This window comes from Schistocerca piceifrons, chromosome 3 (genome assembly GCF_021461385.2).
Source record: "Schistocerca piceifrons isolate TAMUIC-IGC-003096 chromosome 3, iqSchPice1.1, whole genome shotgun sequence".
Lineage (NCBI taxonomy): Eukaryota > Metazoa > Arthropoda > Insecta > Orthoptera > Acrididae > Schistocerca > Schistocerca piceifrons.
Window position 1 is genome coordinate 377185459 of NC_060140.1, and position 26141 is coordinate 377211599.

The window sequence follows — 26141 nt, forward strand, 5'->3', positions numbered from 1 at the left end:
AACTAAAAATAGTTCACAGAATAATATTATTCAGTGGATAGTTGCTCGACCACCATTGACCAGGCGTTATCAATTGGTGAGAGATCTGGAGAATGTGTTGGCCAGGGCAGCAGTTGAACATTGTCTGTATCGAGAAAGGCCCATACAGGACCTGCAACATGTGGTCGTGCATTATCCAGCTGAAATGTAGGCTTTTGCAGGGATCGAGTGAAGGTTAGAGCCATGGGTTGTTACACATCTGAAATGTAACATCCACTGTTCAAAGTGTCGTCAATGCGAACAAGAGGTAACCGAGACGTGTAACCAATGGCACCCCATACCATCACACCAGGTGATACGCCAGTATGGCGATGGCGAATACATGCTTCCAATGTGTGTTCACCGCGATGTCACCAAACACGGATGCGACCATCATGATGCTGTAAACAGAACCTGAATTCATCTGAAAAAAATAATGTTTTGCAATTAGTGCACCCAGGTATGTTGCTGAGTACACCATCACAGGCACTCCTGTCTGTGATGCAGTGTCAAGGGTAACCACAGCCATGGTCTCCGAGCTGATAGTCCATGATGATGCAAACGTCATGGAACTGTTCGTGCAGATGATTGTTGTCTTACAAACATCCCCATCTATTGACTCAGGGATTGAGATGTGGCTGCACGATCCATTACAGCCATGCAGATAAGATGCCTGCCATCTCGACTGCTAGTGATACAAGGCCGTTGAGATCCAGCACGGCATTCTGTGTTACCCTCCTGAACCCACCGATTCCATATTCTGCTAAAAGTCATTGGATCTCGACCAATGTGAGCAGCAATGTCCCGATATGGTAAACAGCAATCGTGATAGCCTACAATCTGACCTTTATCAAAGTCGGAAACGTGATGGTACGTATTTCTCCTCCTTACGCGAAGCATCACAACAACGTTTCACCAGGTAACACCGGTCAACTGCTGTTTGTGTATGAGAAATGGGTTGGAAACGTTCCTCATGTCAGCATATTGTAGGTGTCGCCACCAGTGCCAACCTTGTGTGAATGCTCTGAAAAGCTAATCATTTGCATATCACAGCATCTTCTTCCTGTCTGTTAAATTTCGCATCTGTAGCATGTCATGTTTGTGGTGTAGCAATTTTAATGGCCAGTAGTGTACATAATACACAAATTTCTAATATTTTCATTGTCCAGTGGATTCACAGATGGGCCTGCTTAGTACAGCAGGTTCACACCTATGTTACTGTGTTGCCCTTTGCCTACTGATGCAAGGTTTAGAATGCAATTTATACCATAGGTTCAATTCAGTGGGGTCCGATAATCAGATGCTCCATGCATGTAATCCTTAGTCTCTGGCAAGCATTTTTCTGCACATACAAATCATCTAGAGCCCCTTGCTTATATACCACCAGCTCTCCACACGCATGTGCCATGCACTGCTATGTTGCTAAGCAATATCAAGCCATTTTACCAACTTGGCATCTTCTTGCTTGAACTTAAACTAATCACATGAGAAGCCAGTAAATTTCTGATATCACATTTTTCAGTTATTAACAAAAGTCGGGAGAGCATATCATATAGTGCATAGTGCTTGCATCTCTGCAGGAAGTGTTACCGAGAAGAATACCTGCTGCCATGTGGCATTTTGGGAAAAACTCCATGCTTTGCAAACAAGTGAGCATGAGATATACTACTGCTTGCTGTTATACATGGTCTGCAATTTTCTGTGCTCCAGTTGATGTGTCATCTGCTCAGTGCTAGCCCATCTGTAACAGCAGATGGATGGCACACACGAACGTGGATTTGCGCATCACCACACAGTCTATATTTAGCAGTTGTTTACTCTACTTTTTAATCCTTACATATTTTGCAATTTCTAAGTGCTACATAATGAATAATTACTACTGTATTTACTTGAATCTAAGCTGCACTCGAATCTAAGCCGCACCTGAAAAATGAGACCAGAAATCAAGGAAAAAAATTTTCCAGAATCTAAGCTGCACCTGAAATTTGAGAATCGAAATTCAAGGGAAGGGAAAAGTTTTAGGCCACACCTCCAAATCAAAACAAAGTTGGTCCATTGTAATATGAGACACAATTTAGGTCGAATAAATGACGATACAGCTACAGTAGTTTGGTTCGAGTCATAAGCTTAGCAGTTAAGCTTTACCAGGTAGCCAATGCTATGCGTCAGGTGCTCCATCCATATTTATACGGGTACCCTTCCTTTTTCACGTATTTCATCTGCTTTGAATAGATTGCTTACTTTTCTTTGATCTGATAAGTGCCGTTCTCTTTGTTACAGGTGTTTACGTCACTCTAAGCTGAAAATGCATTACTGTACTGTCATGCATTGTTTGTCGCATTCTGATAGTGAGTGTTTACAGCCTGTTGCCGCTCACGGCATGGCTTGCTTTTGTGCGCGCTACCGCCGCTTACAATTAAAAAAAAAAAAAAAAGAGAGAGGAATTGTCTCATTAGCGAAACAATGGTAAGAGACTGCTATTTGTTGTTACTTACACTGCTGCTTTCTTTGATAATGATTAACAAACAATAGGCTGCATATGATAGAAGGTGTTCTGAACGAGAGTTTAGTGAAAAATTTTCTCCGTTTGAAAATCTTTGCAGATGCCTCTTTAGTGCATTATATTCTGCACAGAAATTAGTCATCTTAGATTTAAAAATCTAGTCAATTGCCGTGCTTCAATTCTGACTGTATCACTATTAGGCATAAGAATAATACGAATATAAACATGACATGATATGTATATTCTTTCGCGTTTGCTGTTGTCTCACTCTAGTTTCGTAGTTTATTAGGCAGATAGCGGCAAACACGAAAGAATACATGGCAAAATGTTTATATTCGTATTATTCTTATGGTGGAGAGAATACTGCATGTGATTCACAATTCATAAAAGTTCCTATTAGCAACCATCTCTTCTCACAGGTAGGAAAAAATTCAGAATGTAGAGTTGGCCATATTGACGAACATCTCAAACAGTCTTGCAAGTCGGATTTTCGTAGTACATTGAAATGCTGCTACTTTCGAAGATGAACAATACGGATTTTGTATTTACTTCGTTGGATAATGTATGAAAATGCAGTGGTCGAAACTCGGGGCAGAGAAAAAAGCTCGTCTTCCACTTTTTTTTTTTAAATTTTTTTACTGACGCAGATGTTTTGGTGCCAGTATTTATCTTTGTGCCTGCAAAGCATGCCTGTGTAGCACTACATATATTTGACGGCAGAAGTTAGTTGTAGTTGTGGCGGCACCTACCAACATTTTTCAGAACTTTCGCTTACTTTGCACTCGATTCTAAGCCACAGGCTGTTTTTTGGATTACAAAAATCAGAAAAAATGTGCAGCTTAGATTAGAGTAAATATGGTATTCATTAAGGTGGTTTAGTTTTGAGATAATACAAATAATTATTTTCAGTTTGTTACTGAAAAATGATACCTACACAACTGAACAATAATTCCTCTTATACTGTTTCGTATTGTGAGTCAAGTAGTGCTTTATCTTTGATAGTGGTCTTTCTCACCTGACCAAGTTTCTGTTTGATCATGGATGTATATGCTCCAACCAGTATTCTGTCGAGATGAATATGTTCCATAGTTCAGTGTAACAGAATATCCAACTACACGTCCAACTGTTTCTACTTGAGTCAATGGTTTCAGTGTGTAGCATCGTCCTGAGTTGAAAAATGTTTTGCTGGTTACCTCTACATCTGTAGTAGAAAAGAAAGAATAGTAAAATGAAATACATTCTTGATGAAATTTTGCTGTAATACAATAGAAATCATATGACACTTTGCAATAGTTAACAATCGTTTTCAAAAATATAGGAAGCTCTGAAAGTAGAAGATATACCTACCACACTCCATTGTGATTTCATTTGACCAGGACACTACAAGAGTCTCAATGTAAATAGTGTAAAAGAAGAAATAAGTTCAGTTGGAGACATATATTTAATGTCATGGAATGTGGTTAGTTGAGGGTAAAGGAGTGCTTTTGACAGAAATATTTGTAGTGGAGTTTTCATCTAATGGAGAGAACACTATAAGGAGCATATTACATTATGAAAAAGATAAACATACAAAAATAAAAGTAAATTTTTAATGACAGTAAGGCATCTCCTAAATTAATAAATATGAAGAAATATATCTTTAAATAAAAGTGGTAGGAATGAATATCAATCCAGATTGGTTAAAGGTCTATTTACTAAAATAAAAGGCAGTAAAACATTTGTAGCTATATTCAAGAAAACAATGAATGTTAAACTTCGACAGTGAAAATTTGCTTCCATTAGAGTGGACAGATATTCAGTAAGAAGGAAACATTTCAGAGGACTTAATATGGAAGCGACTCAGGTATAAAAGTTAAACAAAATCGAACTTAATTATAGATGAACAAGACATATATACAACACAAAAAGAATGTGGCAAATTATTATAATGAGGTAGGCTTGTTGTGACAGTGCCACGACATTTAACAGTGCCGCCACGACAGTACGCGCAAATGGCGATAGAGGCGCTCCGCAACTCGGCTGAGCGCGGGAGCGCCACCTAGCTACGAACGGCACCGGCCGCATGTCACGGCACGGCAGTTGAATAAGAGATACTGAGTTGTTATCATGTAACGTGCTATTGCTTCTAAGTGAGTGTGTTTGAATATCCACACAATTATTGATGATTAAAGGTTATAACACTTTTTGGCGACGAGGTCAGATACTTTCACTGCATTGTGGATTTGTGTGTTCGTGACGGGGTAGACATGGAATAGCTTATACAAGTGCTCATTGAACAACAAACACAGCTGACAGCTGCTATTCAGGCATTGTCAACGTCACTTACTCATCATCTGTCTTCCGCTTCTCCGCCTCCATTCCCTCCTTACGACGAGGCCGCTGAAGAATGGGAGGATTATGAGAAGCGTTTGCGGCAACACTTCTTGGCTTTTGGCGTTGTCGATGCTCCTATGTGTAAGTCGTTATTTCTATCTTGGATTTCCCCACAGATCTATCAGCTGCTATCTCAGTTAGCCCCTCTGCAGGAACCTGCCTCTCTGTCCTTCCAAGAAATGTGTGACTTATTGTCTAACTATTACCGAAAAAACACCCACGTCGTTGCCGCCCGCATGGCGTTCTACAGGTGTCGTAAACAGCCCCATCAATCTTACCGGGCTTGGGCGGCGGAACTACACGGTCTGAGTAGGAAATGTCAGTTTGTCACGGACACCCATCATGAGTCTTATGCTGATTCAATGGTTAGGGATGCTATTCTACGGCTTGCTCCTGATAAAGAAGTTCGGCAACGTGCCCTACAACTGCCAAACCCGTCGTTGTCGGAAGTTCTAAGCATCGCTCAATCCTTTGAAGTGTCTCACGCTGCTGGCGTGCAAATAGACGTGTGGTGTGATGTAGGCACTGTACAGTCAACTTTTGACATGGACAATTTGCCTGTTTCACAGGAGAACGAAGATGTGGCAGTGGTTCACATGCGTAAACAACGTCATGTTGGGCCGCAATGCTCGCAGCGAAAACAGCAACCACAGAAGCAGATTCGTTCCGCACTTCCTTCTTGTCCACGTTGTTTCGTACAGCATGACAGGGCCACGTGTCCAAAATGTTGGGCCATGTGTAATTCATGTAGGAAAAAAGGCCACAATGCTTCTGTGTGTCAGTCCCCTAAAGTTCCTGTTGACAAGGATGAGGCATCAGACATGGATGTTAACTGTGTGCTTTCTCAAACAAATAAGTTGTTTGTTACTGTTCGTGTTCTGGATAAAGACATTCGCATGCAAGTGGACACTGGCTCTGCAGTAACTCTCATTAATTCTTGCACGTATTTGGAGTTGGGCTCCCCTCCCTTGTCTCCAGTTACGCGAAATCTGAGAACTTATAATAAACAGAAAATTCCTATCATTGGCCAGTTTGATGCTTCCACTGCCTACAAGTCTGTTGTTAGGCCCCTCACGTTTTATGTGGTGGATCATGCGGGCACTGAAAACCTGTTCGGTTATGATGCTTTCCAGTTGTTCGGGTTCTCCATTGATGATGATGTGCACCTCATATCTGAGGATATTCCGTATCAACAGCTGGATGGATTGTGTTCTGAATTTTCATCCGTGTTCTCTGCTGGTCTGGGTCGTGCCAAGGATTTTGAAGCCCACATTACTCTTAAACCTACAGCTTGCCCTAAGTTTTTCCGGGCACGCCCTATTCCGGCGGCGTTGCGTGCACCTGTCAAGGCTGAGATAGACAGGTTAAAATCTTCAGGGATTCTCCTTCTTTTACCTCCAGCGAATGGGCATCGCCAATCGTGGTGGTTTCTAAACCAAACAGGTGTCTGCGATTGTGTGGTGATTTTAAAGCCACTATCAACACACAGAGCCTCATTGACACTTATCCTCTTCCCTATCCTGAGGAGTTATTTACCAAGCTCGCTGGGGGCCAGTTCTTTTCCAAACTTGACTTATCGGAGGCGTACCATCAGTTGCCATTGGATGCTTCTTCCAAGGAGTTTCTCATCATCAACACACCTTGTGGGTTGTATCAGTACCAGCGGTTACCATTTGGCGTCGCTAGCGTGCCGGCCATTTTTCACGGTTTTTGGAACAGCTCACGGCTTCCGTTCCCAGCTGCATAAACTATCTGGATGACATTGTTGTCATGGGGGCCTCCACTGAGGAGCACCTTCACAATTTGCGTTCACTGTTCCGGGTTTCGCATTTGGCTGGGTTGAGTTGCAATTTGGCCAAGTCACAGTTCTTCCAACCCTCCATTGAGTATCATGGTTTCCACTTGTCGCGTGAGGGTATACGTCCTCTACGTCAGCACGTTGTGGCCATTAATGCTCTACCCCGGCCATCTACGGTCAAAGAACTTCAGGCATTTCTAAGCAAGATTGCTTATTATCACAAATTCATTCCATCCGCGGCGGTGGTAGCTCATCCTCTGCATCAGTTGTTACACAAAAACGTCCCTTTCTGTTGGTCCGACGAGTGTGAGCAGGCTTTTGTCCACCTGAAGGCTCATTTGCAGTCGGTGCCTTGTCTTCTCACATTCCATCCGGGTCAGCACTTGGTTCTGGCGACTGACGCGTCACAGTATGGCCTAGGGGCTGTTCTCGCCCATCGGTATGAGGATGGGTTGGAACAACCCATCGCCTATGCTTCCAAGACCCTCAACAATGTGCAACAGCGTTACTCTCAAATCGAAAAGGAGGTGCTTGCTTTCATTTATGCTCTAAAAAGTTCAGCGTTTTTTTGTATGGTTCTAAGTTTCAGCTCATCACCGACTACAAGCCACTGGTCTCTCTGTTCAGTCCATCGGCGTCACTTCCGAATAAGGCAGTACACTGCCTGCAACGTTGGGCCTTATACTTGTCTCGCTTTCACTATGAGATTCACTATCACCCCACGGCCCAGCACGCCAACCCTGATGCATTGTCACGGTTGCCGATGGGCCCCGACCCGGTTATCGATCGTGATGAACTACTCTGTTTCCACATTGATGAGGAAGAACGCCGTGCGGTCGAGGGTTTTCCACTTACAGGTTCACAGGTCGCGTCGGCTACTGTGCGGGACCCGGTCCTGCGTCAGGTGATCGGTTTTGTTCAACGGGGTTGGCTGGACAGGACCAAGGGCCGGGCATTGGATCCCCTTCGCAACTACCATGACTTGCGCCTTCGTCTGTCTGTTCATGATGGTGTTGTTCTTCTGGCCACGGATGGCGCATCTCCACGGGTCGTGGTGCCAGCCTCTCTTCGCAAAGATGTTCTCAAACTGTTGCATGAAGGCCATTGGGGTATTTCTCGGACGAAGTCCCTGGCCCGCAGGCACGTTTATTGGCCCGGTATTGATTCGGACATCGCCCACATGGTGGCTGCGTGTGGTCAGTGTGCTCAACAACTGGCTGCACCTCGTACAATGCCCTCTCTGTGGCCTGATCCAGCGCAGCCATGGGAACGGGTGCACGCTGACTTTGCCGGCCCCTTCCTCGGTACTTATTGGCTACTGTTGATTGACGCCTTCCCGAAGTTTCCGTTTGTTGTTCGTTGTCCGTTGCCCACCACTGCGGCCAAATTCTTTGTGCTAGAAGTCTTCCATCCACAATCGTCATGGACAATGGCCCTCAGTTCTCTTCGCAGGCCTTCCGTGATTTTTGTACTGGACAAGGGATTCATCATGTTACAGCACCGCCCTTCCATCCGCAATCGAATGGGGAGGTCGAGCGCCTTTTCCGCACTTTCAAAAGCCAGATGAAAAAATTCCTTAGTGATTTTTCCACAGATGACGCTCTGCTGCAATTTCTGAGTTCTTATCGCTTCACGCCTCTGTGTGATTGCAGCCCTGCTGAACTCTTGCATGGTCACCAACCGCGCACTCTACTGCACCTGCTTCACCCTGTCAGGCCTTGTGCTGTGTCCCCTAGTGTGGAAAAATACTCGGTGGGCGCTGACGTATGGGCACGAGGGTATGGATCTCGCACTAAATGGATTCCAGGGGTGGTCAAGGCTCTTCGCGGCCGCCGGCTTTGTGAAATACGTACGGATGACGTTGTAACATTACGAGTCAAGACAGCTGTAACGGAACTTGAATAGCGTAAAGTTATCGTTAAAAACGCACGCCGCGCAATTTGTTATGATTTGGTCGGTCATAATAGTAGTAACATGCTTTTGAATACAATTAAAATATAATGGCGATACCTGTTTAGCATTATTGGAAATAATATGTAATAAATTAATGATTAAGGTAGCCGATCCTATAAGAAGAGGTAAAATTGGGCATATTAAGGTGTTTTGCTTTATATCGACTAAGCCGATGATACGGCGTCTTTTTTTTCCGTTTACTCTTAGAAGCAAAAAAAGAAAACGAGTAACGAAGTGCTAATTGTGCGTTGTGAAAAATATAGGGGCGAATTTTAAATAGCTACAGTGTATAATCAGACTTACAAATGGACATTCAGTTACACGAAATAGCGGACAGTGAAGTGTGGTCATTAAATTGAGTACACCTACAGGGCGGTCAGTTCCAGGATAAGTCTATTCGCGTCTCACGAGGCACGCGGTATTGAGACCGTTTTTTTTTTATTATATCACGGAGAGCGGGCTTCAATTTATAAAAAGGAGAAAAGCTGTATCATTATCATTGACTGTTGGTGTTATGCAACCAAAACTGTTCATCAAAGGGTTTCAGTGAATGAGTGGTGAATGCGAAATGAAACTGTGAACGAAGTTATGTTAAATAAAGCAGAAGAGACAAGACAGTTTGGTCGTATCTGTTATTATTCCATAAACCGTAACATGTACTCTCGTTGTACGAAGCCTTTATAGACGATCGTATGACAATTTGCTTTGAAGGGAACTCGTTACGAGTTAAGTTTTGGGGACCTGGTCAACAGGGGATAGTTCGTAGATCTTAACTACTGCAGCTATTCTGGAATCAGGTGCTACCGTGACCGTTGTGTGTTGTCTATGGCTTAAGGTCATCATATCTCATGCTCTAAGATCGACACGCCTTTCCTCTTGGTATAACAGTGTCTCACGGTAACCACGACAACGCCGACGGCGAAGGAAGATACGGTAGAAGTGGCGCCACAACGTGCGGCTCGATCGAGGAGGATTGCTGCATCGAGTCGGGTGTCATCCGGATTCACGAACCCTAGAGTTGGAAAATATTGTAGCAGCCAGTGAGTCTGTCCAATGAAAGAGGTATTCTTCAATAATCGCTAAAAGTGAGCGATACTACCAGGTATGATTAAAATAACTGTATAGTTATAAAAAAATAAAAGGAAGTTGAGACTTGTGATTTCGGAAGATAAATATATATAAATACATAGTGAAAATAAGTGTATGTCTTGGTAGTGAATAATCATGTCAAAACGAACGAAAAGAATACATGACAATGTGCAGTTGAGTAGAGTAATGAGTGGAGAGAGTGAGAAAAGTGAAGAGGATAGGGATGATGCATCCCATGAGCTCAATGTGGGACAGGAGACATGTATAGATGATAATACAGTTATTGATTTAGAGCTGTTAGGAGATTCAAATACAATGATAAGTAAGGTAAGCAGCGTGGGAGAACATAAAGATCTTGAGGTTTCAGAAGTAGATCAGCAAGTTGATCCTCAAAATGGAAATATTAATCAAAAAAATGTTTGATATGCTGGTATCAATAAATACTCAAATGGGTGTAATGAATGGAAGACTTGGTTCACTAGAAAAAGATAATAAGCAATTAAAAGAGGACAATCAAAAGTTAAATGAAAAATTTGAGGCCAAATTTGGTTCATTAGAAGTTAAAATGGATTCTTTGGAAAGCAAACTGAACACCTTTGATTATAAACTGGAAAATACTAAGAAAGAATTAAAGGCGGACTGGGAGACTCAATTAAATGCGAAATTTGGAGAACTAGATGTAGAGTTTTCTAACACCTTAGAAAGGCAATATAATAATTTAATGGGAAAACTTCATGAAGTAGAAAAGAAATATGAGGTAGTTTCGAAGAGTTTTGATGGCTTGTCCAATAGGATGGTTAAGTGTGAAAGCAGCTGTTTCAATGCTAGCGCACAGATAGAAGAGCTTTCAAAACAAATAGTCGAGTTTGAGTCCGATGCTCGTAAGGGGATTGACAAGTATTTAGTAGATCAAACTAAAAGACTTGACGAAGATCTATCTGAATGGATAGAAATAAAAGGAAATGAAATTGTAGACAAGGTTAAGACTACTATTGGATCCCAGCCAAATGAAAATATCAATGAGCACCTGAGTAGAAATGATGAATTAATTAAGCTCTTCACTAGCGAATCTCAGAAAATAAAAGACAAAATAGTTGATGAGTTACCTAAATGGCAAAAGGAAACCAATCATAAATTGGCCGAGTTAGAACGAAAGTCATCACAAAATTTGTTGACAGAGGACGAACGTTCGGAGAATAGGTCGGAAAACAACCGAACATGTGATAATACGAAGTACAATTGTGGTGAAAATTTGCATTGGGAAGTTGATGATTCGGTTGGTAAAGATGATGATTCTTTTGGTCAGTGAGGATATTTGTCTTCTTTAAAGGTGGAGAACAGCATTTTTAAAAGTAGACAATTCCCAACATTCTCCACTGAAAAGAACAACCTGCATCCGAAAATCTTTATCAATAATTTCAAAAGAATATTTCCGCGTAGCTGGTCAGAACACGACCGACTTCAATTTATAGTATCCAAAATTACCGGAGAAGCCGCATTATGGGCCGCCGAAGTAAGTGAAAGTTGCCATACTTGCGCTGAGTTTGAACAACTTTTTTTGGCTAAATACTGGTCGTCGAGTAAACAAGAGAAATTAAGAAAAGAGGTTTACCAACCTGAGTATTTTAACAGTAAAAGGAGTACTTTAAGGCAATATTTTGAAAAGTACATAAATAAGACACGTTATTGGAGTGATCCAATTTCTCACAAGGAAGTGATCAGAATTTTGAAGGGAAGGTTGCCCATAAATATACGTGAAAAGTTAATAAATGTTCCTGACCACGACGTAGAACAATTCTTGTCGGTGATTGACTCTATAGATATGATTATGGAAGACGCAAGACAAATGAGTAGTAATCAAATGTCGACTCACACTCATAGTAATACGAATAATTACAATAATAATTTAACGTATGATAATAATAATACCGAAAACCAGGTCAAACCCGCATCACAGGAGCATGGACAATCTTCATCCTATGGTTGCAATAAAAACAATGATTGTAATAAATATAGAAGAGATACTTACTGTGCTAGAGGTAAACCTCGATGTGGTGACGCGAATGTGCATAGTAGTGATATTAATAAGAGTAACAGGTACCCAAGTGATGAACCCAATTGCATTCGACCTTGGGAAGATAATTCGAAGCATAATGTTCATCGGCAGGATGAAACAAATGCCTCGAGTCCTCATCCAGCACAAGGAGTTATACCAATGGGCGAAGGAGCCTCCAATGTGCGACGGGGTGAATCCAATGTGCGACGGGGTGAATACCACAACTCGGATCATACTGTACGGATTGTGGAAGTTCATGAACCCCCACCGATGACTCAACGAGATAGATTAAACTAATACCAGTCACCAAATGCCTTCCTAGGATGACTGGAAAGGAGAAGGAAGGCAGGCATCAATTTGAAGTGAGAGTATTAAGGTACAATAATCATCAGGATATAAGGAATGAGTTAATTGAAGAAAAACCTGAAGTTTCTAATAAATGCGGACAAATTTTACAGGCAATAATTCCAACAAGTATAAATAATGTTGATGTTGAAATATTAATTGATACTGGAGCAACTATTAGTGTCATGACGTTGGACTGTTTAAAACAGATAAGCCGAGGGGTAAAAATGCCTACTTTTCCTATCACAGGATGTACCGTGTCTGGCGCGTTCAGCGCAAAAATGCAAAAAGTTGTGAAACAGGTACGTATTGACGTTACAATACAGGGGGCTCAAATAGAAAGTACATTCCTGGTTGTTCCTAAAATGACAGTACCATGTATCTGGGGTTTGGATTTTTTATGTGAGACCGGTGCAATCATTAATTTAGAGAAAGGTGAATGTATATTTAATTCCAATGGTAATGTTTTGACAGCCACCCTGAGAAAGGGCCGAGTAATTCCAAATCAATTGTGTATGAATCTAATGGTAAAATATGTCAGTATTGATGATGAAAATGTGTATGATATATGCCTTATTGAATGTTCTGAAGAAATGATGGATAAAATGTCATTGCAGGAAAAGGTGTTAGAATCAGAATATTTATCTGTTATCCAAAGGGATGAACTGTACTACTTGTTGGAAGCATATCAGTCAATTTTTAGTAAACGTCCGGGTATAATAAAAGACTTTGAATACCATATAAAGACGTATGCACATAAACCCTTTTGTCGTACTTCCTATTCTATCCCATGGACAAAGAAAGAAGTAGTCAGAAAGGAAATCAATAAAATGTTAGAATGGGGTATTATTGAGCCCTCAGATTCTGAATATTGTAACCCTCTTGTTGCGGTAATTAAACCCAATGGTGACATCAGATTGGTGTTGGATGCCAGAGAGATCAATAAGATCATTATACCTGTACAAACGCGACCGGAGAACCTAGAAGAGTTAGTACAAAAGTTTTATGGTGCCCGCTTCTTAACTTCTTTGGATATGCGTAGTTCATATTGGCAAACTAGAATATTGAAAGAATCTAGAAAATATACTGCATTCGTTTTTCTGGGCCGAAGTTACCAGTTTACTGTCATGCCATTTGGGTTGAAAATAAGCGGTGGTGTTTTCATATCGGCATTAGATACCGTACTGGGCAGAGACCTTTTGAATGAAGTTACTTTATATGTGGATGATTTGATAATTGCTTCTGAAACTTGGGAGGAACATTTGGACTTATTAAGAAGAGTTTTTGCGAAATTTTTGGAATACGGAGTTACTGTAAATTTGAGCAAATCCAAGTTTGCTCATAACCAATTGAAATTTCTTGGACATATAATCACTCCTGAAGGGATGAAACCAAATCCTAAAAAGATGGATGCGATTAACAGATGTGCTTATCCAAAGAATAGAACGGAATTAAAGTCATTTATCGGCTTAGTTTCATTTTTTTCGACGATTTTTACCCAATTAGTTAGGAAGCCAAGACTGTTTGTTACGGCTGTTAAGAAAAAATGTCATGTGGGAGTGGAATTCCGAATGCACGCAAGCTTTTGATAACATTCGCAATGCTTTGACTAATGCTCCACTGTTACATCATCCGAGACTTGATCAAGATTTTTATATTGCTGCGGATGCTTCTGAAACAGGATTGGGTGCCACTCTTTTCCAGATGGACAATCCAGAAGATATCAGTACCATCAAGATAATTGGGTTTGCCAGCAGAACACTATCTAGCTGTGAACGTGTATATTGTACTACTGAATTGGAAGTACTGGCCGTGGTCTGGTCACTTAGAAAGTTTCGCTGTTTTGTATATGGAAAGAAGATCATTGTATTCTGCGACCACAAAGCTTTATCTTTTACTTTAACAGGAAGGATGTTCCATTCACGTTTAACCCGGTGGGCCTTGCTACTGCAAGAATATGATATTATGCTCAAATACATCAGAGGGAAAGACAACATCATAGCCGATGCTCTTTCAACATTACCGAAAAGAAAGAATGCTGACGAGTGTGAAGAACGGACTATTGACTTTAAAGTCATGAATTTATCAAGGCAATATTGTGAGAGGCAGATTTCACAGCTATCTCGAAGTCTTCCACAACTGCAAGAAGATGATAAGTTGTAGAAAGCCATTAGGCAGGCTGTTGAAAGCAAAACGCTAAGTCACTCTCAAGAACAGTATCAATTAAAATCCGGAATATTGTATCGGAGGAAGGATGAAGAAGATGTTTGGAAAGTTTGTGTTCCAAATAAATATTTAGAATCACTAGTATGGTACACTCACTTGAATTGGGGTCATTTTGGTGCCGCTAAATGTACAGCCAAAATAGCACAATACTGCTATCATCCAAATTTGGGACGTATAGCTACAAATATTATTAAGAAGTGCAAAATATGTCAGAAGGCGAAACCCATAAACTATTGTCGGAAGATAGAATTACATCCTATCATCCCACAACAACCTTTAATGTTGGTGTCATGTGACGTCTGTGGGCCATGTCCCATGACACGTGAACGGTTCAAATATGTATTGGCTTTCTATGATCTCTTTTCAAAATATGTGAAATTATATCCTTTGAAAAATCTCCATGTTCGACCCATGTTACGCAAATTTATCAACAACTATATAACTGAGCTTGGCAAACCTATAATGATCTTGACAGACAACGCTGCTTATTATACAAGCAAAGTATGGAGAGACACTATGAAAGAACAAGGAATCCAGCACATTTACATCTCAAGATTTTACCCTTGTGGAAATCCGGTTGAAAGAATCTTCCGAGAGTTGAACCGATTTTTACGGACGTACATACCCAAACAACATTATAAATGGATCGATTGGATTTATGAATTTGAGAAAGTGTATAATGACTTACCACACTTATTGACAGGTTATTCACCTAACCAAATAGTATTTGGTGAAAGTATTGTGCCAGAATGGATGAAGAAATTACCTGCAATAGAACAAAAGATTACCAAGAAAGAAGATATGGTGAAGAAGGTCTACGAAAACCTGAAGCATCAAGCACAATTGAGAAAAACCCGTTTTGATAAAAATGTGAGAAAGTAGTCACATATGATGTAGGGGAAGAAATTTTATTGAGAAATCACCCAAAAGCATCAACCAGGAAAAGACTGAATTAGAAATGGCAATATTTATATACAGGTCCATATAAAATAATGAAAATACCTCATGAAGGGAGCTACCTCCTGGCAGATTGTGATACTGATGTAATTTATTACAAATTATTTCCAATAACGCTAAACAGGTATAGCCGTTATATTTTAATTGTATTCAAAAGCATGTTACTACTATTATGACCGACCAAATCATAACAAATTGCGCGGCGTGCGTTTTTAACGATAAATTTACGCTATTCAAGTTCCGTTACAGCTGTCTTGACTCGTAATGTTACAACGTCATCCGTACGTATTTCACAAAGCCGGCGGCCGCGAAGAGCCTTGACCACCCCTGGAATCCATTTAGTGCGAGATCCATACCCTCGTGCCCATATGTCAGCACCCACCGAGTATTTTCCCACACTAGGGGACACAGCACAAGGCCTGACAGGGTGAAGCAGGTGCAGTAGAGTGCGCGGTTGGTGACCATGCAAGAGTTCAGCAGGGCTGCAATCACACAGAGGCGTGAAGCGATAAGAACTCAGAAATTGCAGCAGAGCGTCATCTGTGGAAAAATCACTAAGGAATTTTTTCAGGCGCATCTCCACGGGTCGTGGTGCCAGCCTCTCTTCGCAAAGATGTTCTCAAACTGTTGCATGAAGGCCATTGGGGTATTTCTCGGACGAAGTCCCTGGCCCGCAGGCACGTTTATTGGCCCGGTATTGATTCGGACATCGCCCACATGGTGGCTGCGTGTGGTCAGTGTGCTCAACAACTGGCTGCACCTCGTACAATGCCCTCTCTGTGGCCTGATCCAGCGCAGCCATGGGAACGGGTGCACGCTGACTTTGCCGGCCCCTTCCTCGGTACTTATTGGCTACTGTTGATTGACGCCTTCCCGAAGTTTCCGTTTGTTGTTCGTTGTCCGTTGCCCACCACTGCGGCCAAATTCTTTGCGCTAGAAGTCTTCCATCCACAATCGTCATGGACAATGGCCCTCAGTTCTCTTCGCAGGCCTTCCGTGATTTTTGTACTGGACAAGGGATTCATCATGTTACAGCACCGCCCTTCCATCCGCAATCGAATGGGGAGGTCGAGCGCCTTGTCCGCACTTTCAAAAGCCAGATGAAAAAATTCCTTAGTGATTTTTCCACAGATGACGCTCTGCTGCAATTTCTGAGTTCTTATCGCTTCACGCCTCTGTGTGATTGCAGCCCTGCTGAACTCTTGCATGGTCACCAACCGCGCACTCTACTGCACCTGCTTCACCCTGTCAGGCCTTGTGCTGTGTCCCCTAGTGTGGAAAAATACTCGGTGGGCGCTGACGTATGGGCACGAGGGTATGGATCTCGCACTAAATGGATTCCAGGGGTGGTCAAGGCTCTTCGCGGCCGCTGGCTTTGTGAAATACGTACGGATGACGTTATGACCATTATGACCAGATGTGCCCACCAGTGGTGGCCACGCCGGTGCCACCACCCCTTCCTTCGCATCCACCAGCCCGAGAAGCCAGTCCTGTCACTGCTGCCGATCTACCGTACGTGTTGATGCAGCCGACTTCAGTACCGCTTCTGAGTACGCCGGAACCGGCCCCAGTCGCGACGCCACCTTCTCCAGGACCCATCTCGCTGGAGCACACCCCCCGGGTCCACGACACCTATGGATGCTGCTCCAGAGTTTTCACCCATCATCTCATCCAAGAGGCATGTTCCACGCACGAGCTTCCGTCCTGGACATTTTCGACCATACTCTCGTGTCTCTCCGCGGGATCTTCTCAGGGCCTGACAAGAGGCCATGGATGTCTCCGCACTGTCCATGTCTCCACGGAAGTGAGCGTTTTTTTTTTCAAGGGGGGAAAAGTGTTGTGACAGTGCCATGACATTTAACAGTGCCGCCACGACAGTATGCGCAAACGGAGATAGAGGCGCTCCGCAACTCGGCTGAGCGCGGGAGCACCACCTAGCTACAAACGGCGCCGGCCGCATTTCACAGCACGGCAGTTGAATAAGAGATACTGAGTTGTTATCATGTAACGTGCTATTGTTTCTAAGTGAGTGTGTTTGAATATCCATGCAATTATTGGTGATTAAAGGTTATAACAGGCTAGAGGAAAAAGATATAAACTTGAAGGAAGAAAGGAAGATTATGGTTTAATGTCTCATCAACAGTGAGGTCATTAGGGATTGGATTGGCTCAAGGATGGAGAAAGAAATTGACTGTGCCCTTTCAAAGGAACTATAACAGTATTTCCCTGCAGTGATTTATGGAAATCGGAGAAATCCTGTAAACATAAAAACATCAAAGGGGTGATAAGTAAAATTAAGACAACTTGAAGAAATCTGGATGGTATGTACAGGGTGACACAGAAAAAAGGGAATTTTTCCACAATCCAATAAAACTATAAGTGATGAAGTAAAGAAATTACATTCATAGTAATTGAAACCTTACAACTTTGCCATTTACAAAACATTGATGGCATTTATCATTTTTAAAAAATTACATCCTTTAAATGGCATCCTCCTGTACAAATACGTTCATGAAATCTGCTATTGAGATTCCTCATTGACTGCTGCAACATCTCAGCTGGGATACCGTCAACGGCATCCTGAATTCTCTATTTTAACTCATCCTGGGTTCTTGGTCGAGTCATGTAGACTTTGCTCTTGAGGTAGCCCCACAAGAAAAAAATCACAAACAGATAAATATGGCGACCTAGGGGGCCAGGGAATGTTATTGAATTGTGATATCACACAGTTGCCAAACAATTCTCGCACATGTGCCATTGATTGCTGTGCAGTGTGTGATGTCACTCTGTCCTGTTGAAACCAGGCTTCTTGAACGTTTGGAAACTTGTTCAATGCAGGTGCAACAACAGTTCATAACATCTCCATGTAACGATTGGCATTGACAGTTATTGAATTTCCCTGTTCATTTGTGGAAAAATATGGTCCGATACCCCATGTGGTGAAACACCCCACCATACTGTCACTTTACTAGTGAGTAAAGGTCGCTCATGAACATCATTAGGATTTGTGTTTTCCCAGTAACGGTAGTTCTGTAAATTCACATAATCTGTGAGATGAAAATGTGCCTCATCTGACATTCACAACTTGTTTAAAAATTTATCATCATTGTTTATTTTTGTTATCATTTGTTGACAGAATCCTAATCATAACCAGTAATCATTGTCCTACAATTGTTGCATCATCTGTAGTTTGTATGGATGAAATTTTAAATCAAACTGAAGAATTCTATGAACTCTCTCCTGGAACATTCCAACCACTCCTGCTTGCTTACGAAATGAACGCCATGAGCTCTGTAACACAGACTTGTGTATAACATCAATGTTTGCTGAAGAACACACACTTCTTGGTCATCCTATTGGTTTCTTCTTGAGGGCAGATCCAGTCTCTTCAAAGTTATTAATCCAACATTTTCTTACATGTTTTGACAGAATGGCATCATGATGTCTTAAATTATAAAAATGTCGAAACTCCCTCTGCAGCACTACAAAAATACCATTGTTCTTATAAAACATTTTTATGGCTAACGCATGCCATTGTCCATTCCACTAATCCATGATTGCTGAAATGGCAGACTGTTTGCTCACTAACTGTCGTGAACCTGCTGTGCTGCCACTTGCCCATGGCTGACACTACTCATTTCCAATATTCCCGTTACTCTGTGTCACTCTGTACTATACAGCTGCTGGAGGATAACATTCTGATGTGTTGCCATTAGAGAGTAGAATTTAAAGAACCATCAATGTGGGTCTCTCTCCTCCCAACCCTTCTCAGAAAAACTGATTTACAGAGTTTAGACTGCCTAATTTTCATATTGTCGTGCAATTTTTCAATAATAAAGGAAATTTCCTTTCATTTGTCTAAAATAGTTTGAAGTTTCTGGGAAGTCTAGCATCCCATATCCTATAAAATCATTGAAAGATGTAAAAGTAACTTCAGGCATGTTCTAGGGAAGTTTGTTGGGAGTCTTGCTCCTTGTATTGTACATTTAGAGTCCTGCCAAACAATGTTAACAGTAACAGCAGACTTTTTTTGCAGATGTGTAGTTATCTACAAAAAAAAGTACTAACTGAAGAAAGCTTTACAAATAATCAGACATAGCATGATAATATTTCAAAAAGGTGCAAAGATTGTTTTAAATTTTCAAAAATGTAAAACTGTGGAGTTCACAAATCCAAAAACATGATACATTATGGATGCAACATCAATGAGTCATAGTTGGAATCAGTCAACTGGGTGTAACTACTTATGGGGATATGAATTGAAATGATCTCATAGGCTCAGTCACAAGGTAAACAGTCTTCATGTGGAAGTCTTTATTCGACTGGTAGGATACTGGGAAAATCCAATTAGTCTACAAAGGATATTGGTTACAAAACAGTTGTGTGACACATCCTAGAATACTGCTCAAGTGTGTGGTATACATACAAAATAGGATTAACAGCAGATATTGAATGTATACAAATAAGAGCAGCACAGTTTATCACAGGTTTGTTTGACCCAATGCGAGCATCACTGAAATGCTTAAAAACATGAATGGGAGAACACTTGAATGTAGACACTATCTATCCCATGAAAGCTTACTTACAGATTTTCAAGAGCCAACATGAAGATGGAAATTTAGGAATATCCCACACATTCCTACATAGTGCTCCAATAGGAACCACAGTAAAGCTAAGACTTTGCCTCCTGTAAGTTTTTGTGGCTTCATAATTGGATAATTTTTTTTGTTCATAAGGTGCCAATGGACGAGAAAGAAGCCCTGACACATTGTAAATGTGAAATAATCTCTGAATGGTTGGAGCCGTATGGATGTAGATGTATGTCAATGGAGACAACATTATACACACATCAAAGAAAGTTTTGCATCCACCCAGTGCCCAGAACTCCTGAAGATAGACATTGACTGTGGATATTGTATTATAGACACAGTCCCTTTGGTTATTCAGAGATGTCACTAAACATGCCCAAAGATGTAAACAATCATGCATGAGCAGCACCTATTAGATGGAGGGGGCCCGACAGCCAATCAGTTCCAGTCATTCCACCAGAAAGGAGGTACACGGCTCATGTTGTATGTAGTTCAACCTCGCCTAGATGGTCAATACCATGGTTTGATCATGTCCGCATTGTTACTTTGTGCCAGGAAGGGCTCTCAGCAAGGGAAGTGTCCAGGTGTCTCGGAGTGAACCAAATCAATGTTGTTTGGACATGGAGGAGATACAGAGACACAGGAACTGTCAATGACATGCCTCGCTTAGGCCACCCAAGGCCCAAGGGCTACTACTGCAGTGGGTGCCTGCTACCTACAGATTATGGCTCAGAGGAACCCTGACAGCAAGGCCACCATGTTGAATAATGCTTTTCATGCAGTCACAGGATGTTGTGTTACAACTCAAACTGTGCACAATAGGCTGCATGATGTGCAACTTTGTTCCCGATGTCCTTGGTGAGGTCAATCTTTGCAACCATGACACCATGCAGCACAGTACAGATGGGCCCAACAAAATGCCAAATGGACCACTCAGGATTGACATCACGTTCTCTTCACCGACAAGTGTCGTATATGCCTTTAACCAGACAATCGTCGGAGACGTGTTTGGAGGCAACCCGGCCAGTCTGAACACCTTAGACACACTGTCCAGTGAGTGCAGCAAGGTCAAGGTTCTCTGCTGTTTTGGGGTGGCATTATGTGAGGCAGACATATGCCACTGGTGGTTGTGGAAGGGGACGTAACGGCTGTGTGATATGTGAATGCCATCCTCTGACTGACAGTGCAACCATATCGGCAGCATATTGGTGAGGCATTTGTCTTCATGGACGACAATTTGCGGCCCCACTGTGCACATCTTGTGAATGTCTTCCTCCAGGATAATGGCTTCGCTCAACTAGAGTGGCCAGCATGTTCTCCAGACATGAACCCTATCGAACATGCCTGGGATAGACTGGAAAGGGCTGTTTATGGAGAACATGACCACCAACCATTCTGAGGGATCTACACCGAATTGCCATTGAGGTATAGGACAATCTGGACCAACAGTGCCTTGATGAACTTGTGGATTTTATACCACAATGAGTACAGGTATCTGGACCACCACCTCTGAAGGTCTCGCAGTATGGTGGTACAACACACAGTGTGTGGTTTTCATGAGCAATAAAAAGGGTGGAAATGATGTTTATGTTGATCTCTATTCCAATTTTCTGTACAGGTTCCGGAACTCTCAGAACTGAGGTGATGCAAACCTTTTTTTTAATGTGTGTATTTATTACTGATGATATTCATAATTTTTCTTCTAGGTGATTCTTATGTACAGAATAATACAAGGAAAACTTTAAATAATTACTTTTTGCCTTATGGTATAAGCCATAAAGTACCAGCACTTCATCCTGTGTGTATGATGCCTCATCCCAAAATTGCTGGAGAGAAGCATTTTCATATGGAAAATATCGCCATTCGGAAGTCCAGTGTATCTTAGTGCCCAATTTATATTTCTAGAAAGAACATACAAAATATATTAATATAATATGAAATGCAGACAATTATATGAAAAAAGAAATCATTCAGCTTTTAGTGGAGGTGTTGAAAAGTGTACACCAGGGCTGTCCAACCTTTTAGCCTACATGGTTCACATTGGAAGAGGACAAGTATTTTTGGGCCACACACAACATACAACCACAAATTATAACCACTGAGCATATACATTAATTTATGATCCTTTATTCTGAAAAAGCAAGATGGAATTAATTTGATGCTTTATCTATGATATTTCGCTAATAATGTTATAAGTAGGTCATTATAAATGTGCCATTTGACTTTGAATTTGGGAAACTGATACCAGTATTAGGTTTGATCAAAGTGGCTGCAATTCTAGGGTGTCCTCAATGTGTTTGTCTGAAATTTTGTTTCTATTTTTAATCTTTGTGTGCTTTGCTCTTGGAAGTAACTGTTCACAAATGTATGTGTGTCCAAATAAAGATGACATATATAATACATGGCCGTGCAGCATGGGAGATTTGTCACTGGGCAGGTATGATTTGTAAAAGTCCAATGAAAGACACAATCAAATTTTTCTTTTCATTGGATGTGGGACTGTAGTTTTATGCATTCCATCTGAAAATCTTACGATGCTGTTTCTATATTGTTTGTAAAAGTGTTGTATAAATACATTTTTTTCCCAGAAATCCTGAAATCAGTTTTAAAGTTATTCCATTAAATTGAAAAGTTTGGCTGCATATATCAATCCATTTTTAGGATTATGTTTCAGTTTATCATTTTACATAAACAGCTCTTTTTTTCCCCTCGAAAGGATATTCACTTTGGTCTGCATGCGGCCTGCAAGGTGGACACCCATGGTGTTCATGTATGTAAAAAAAGTCCTTGGCTGCCAGATTGTTTTATTGTGTCTGTGGCATTGTGTGCTTTGAGGATGCATGGTTGATTAATTGCTTACATACTGTGTCCATTTATACTCAGTTTCTCACATACGTAGTAAGTGATTGTCATTTTTTTACCAAAAATATTTTCACTAATGATCTGTGATCCACATAGCATATTAGCATCATAAATTCAGCAAGAAATTGTCTATGAAATAATCACATGAAATTCAACAGACTCTGTTTATCTGGTGATTATGACTCACTTAATATTGTACAAGTACATGTGACAAACGATTGAAAGTGACATAAATGTGAATAGTAGTTTTTTGGAATAATAAGAATTTTTTCAGATAATGCAATTATCTATAATGAGGTACCATCTGAAAAAAGCTGCAAAATTATTCAGTCAGAGCTAAATAAGATTTAAAAGTGATGCAAAGATTCGCAACGTCCTATAAATGTTCAGAAATGTAAAATTGTGCTATTCACAAAATGACAACAGTACAGATTAGTCACAGTTGGAATTAGTCAATTCATACAAATATTTGAGCAGGAGTATGAAATAGAAAGATTACGTTGGCTCAGCTGCAGATAAAGCAGGTAGCACACTTTGGTTTACTGGTAGAGTACTAGTGAAATGCAGTCAGTCTAAAAAAAAGAGATTGCTCACAAATCATATGTGCAACATACACTAGAATATTGCTCAAGTGTGTGTGACCCATACCAAATAGAACTAACAAGGGATATTGGAAATACATACAGAAGGGCAGCAAATGGTCACAGTTTTGTGTGACAGAGGTACTGAAAAAACTGAACTGGCAAACACTTGAAGATAGATGCAAACTATCCTGAGAAAGCCTACTTACAAAGTTTCAAGAGCCAGCATTAAGTTATGAATCTAGGAGTATTTTGTAACTCCCAATGTATTGCTCCCACAGGTATCACAAGGATAAAATTACAGCACCCACAGGGGAAGTTAAACAGTATTTCTTCCCATGCTCTACAAGTGAATGGAATGGGAAGAAGCCCTAATAAATGGCACAGTGAGAAGAATAAGCTGTAGATGTAGATAGATTATTATTTTGCATGTTGTAACAAAAACTCTTAAATAATTAAAGTAAAATTTTAGCACGACATATTCAAAGCTGTCATAAATAAGTAAAATACAATCTCAGACAAAATAAATAAATAGAACAAAATAAAATAAAATAAAAAATAAAAATAAATAAATGAGTAAAAATACACACTGTGGAGGAATTACCTGAATGGGATGGTAATCAGTAGATGTAATGTACATGAACAAACAAACAAATGATTACAATTTCAGAAAAATTGGATGATTTATTCAAGAAAGATGTTTGCCAGTTGTGTAAGTCAAGAATGTGTTGGTCCATCTATAGTCCTTACAGAATCAGTTATTCAATTTGGCATCAATTGATACATTTGTTGAATGTCTGTTCAGTTGGCATGTTAGACTGATAAAATCCCAAGCTGGTTGGAGGGCTCTACCCATAATGCACCAAACTTTCTCAATTTGGGAGAGATCCAGGTAGCTTGATGGCCAAGGTAGGGTTTAGCAAGCACAAAGATAAGCAGTAGAAACTCTTGCCATGTGCGAGTAGGCGTTATCTTGCTGAAATGTAAGCCCAGGAAGGCTTGCCATGAAGGACAAGAAAATGGGGTGTAGAATATTGTCAATGTACTGCTGTGTTGTAATGGTGCTGCAATGTCCACCAAAGTGTTCCTGCTATGAAATTAAAAGGCATTCAGACCAGCACTCCTTGTTGTCAGGCTATGTGGTGGATGACAGCCAAGTTAGTATCCCACCACTGTGCATGATGCCTCCAGACGCAGCTTCATTGGTCTTCAGGGCTCAGTTTGAAGTTAGACTCATCAATGAAGACAATTATTCCCCAGTCAGTGAAATTCTAGGCCAAAGACATGTCTGGAGATGCACTAGACAGCGATGGGATACCAACCTGACGGTTACCTGCCATATGGCCTGACAACCAGCAACAATGCTCTGGAGTGCCATTCATTTTCATAACAGGACTCCTTAAGTTCATCCATGGTACCCTTAAAGCACAGCAGTACATTGATGCAGTTTGTTGCCATTCATTGCAAGTCATCCTAGTCTTAAATCATCTCCTCTCCAGAGAGGTACTTGATGTACAGTTTCAACTTTTCGCAGTGTAATGAATAGTCCATTAAATTATGGGCATGCAGCCATGCAAATAAAATTTCTTCCACAGATATTTCAACCATGTATCATCTGGCCACCCTCAGAGTGAGTCACAAGACTGAAGACAAGGTGCCAAATGCGGCCTTAGGCTCCACTGCAGCATTACACACCTGCAAGTCACAGACACTGGTCAGCAGCAAAAAGGTTTTCTTGCACACACGCTGCCTGCGGTGAAGGCATACAGACATTTGAGTCACTTATTGATGTTTGTATTGATGTTTGTTTGGTGGTGATGACACCATGATGACTTCTCTGCAGTTTAATTTTCCAAAGAACCGGATTCCATGCTTTGTCCAAATTAAAACCATTACTTCTATTAATTAAATTATTAGCTAATTTACTCTCTATTTCCATGAAGACATAGTCCCAAAAGGAAGAGGTGGATGTTAGAATCTTCACATCACTGTAGTTTGTGGAATGCTCTGTATCAGTACAATGTTGGACCACAGCTGAGTTGTCTGGCTGTGATACGCATGTGTATCTTCGATGTTCCACACATCTCTCATGAATTGTACATGTTGCTTGTCCTATGTATGACTTCTCACAATTTCTGCAAGGAATCTGAAACACACCAACCTTATGAAGCAATAAATCGTTCATTACAGAGCCGAGTAAAGCTACAATCTTCATGGGAGGCTGGAAGATCACCTTAACACATTGTTTCTCAAGAATACAGCCTATCTTGGAGGATGGAGTACTCACATAGGGCAAAAACCCACTTGATCTGAATGAATTTTTATCTTCTTCCCCATCAGATACCTGCATTTTAAGGTTTACATTGAATGCTCTACGAATTTGTCATGGAGAAAATCCATTCACTTTAAAAGTGTTCTTGATGTATGTGAGCTCTTCTTGCAAATTATCTTTATCGAATGTACAATGTGCCCTATGCACTAAGGTCTTAAGGACACCTATGGTCTGTGAAGTGTGATGGCAGCTATCGGCATGTAGATATAGATATGATGTACGGCTGCCATCAACTTTATGGCAAACGACAACATCCAAAAAGGGCAGGCAACATCCATAGTAAATTTGATACTAGTATGGATGGAATTCAAATGCTAAAAGAAATCGATGTAATTCATCCATCCCATGCAGCTATACTACAAATGTGTTGTCTTCATACCTCCAGAAGACTGTTGGTTTAAACCTTGCTGAATCCAGTGCATTGTCCTCAAAGTCTTCCATGAATAAATTAGCTACCAG

General features: G+C 41.0%; 1 protein-coding gene across 1 annotated transcript in view; it reads right to left on the bottom strand.

The window, feature by feature from the left end:
- LOC124789512 overlaps positions 1-26141 on the bottom strand; it is a 218228-nt gene that overhangs the window by 62225 nt on the left and 129862 nt on the right. The window contains exons 3-4 of the mRNA XM_047256898.1: positions 21661-21808; positions 3537-3722 (exon numbers count right to left, since the gene is read on the bottom strand). Of these exons, the coding sequence (XP_047112854.1) occupies positions 3537-3722; positions 21661-21808 (334 nt within the window). The remainder of the gene's footprint in view (positions 1-3536; positions 3723-21660; positions 21809-26141) is intronic.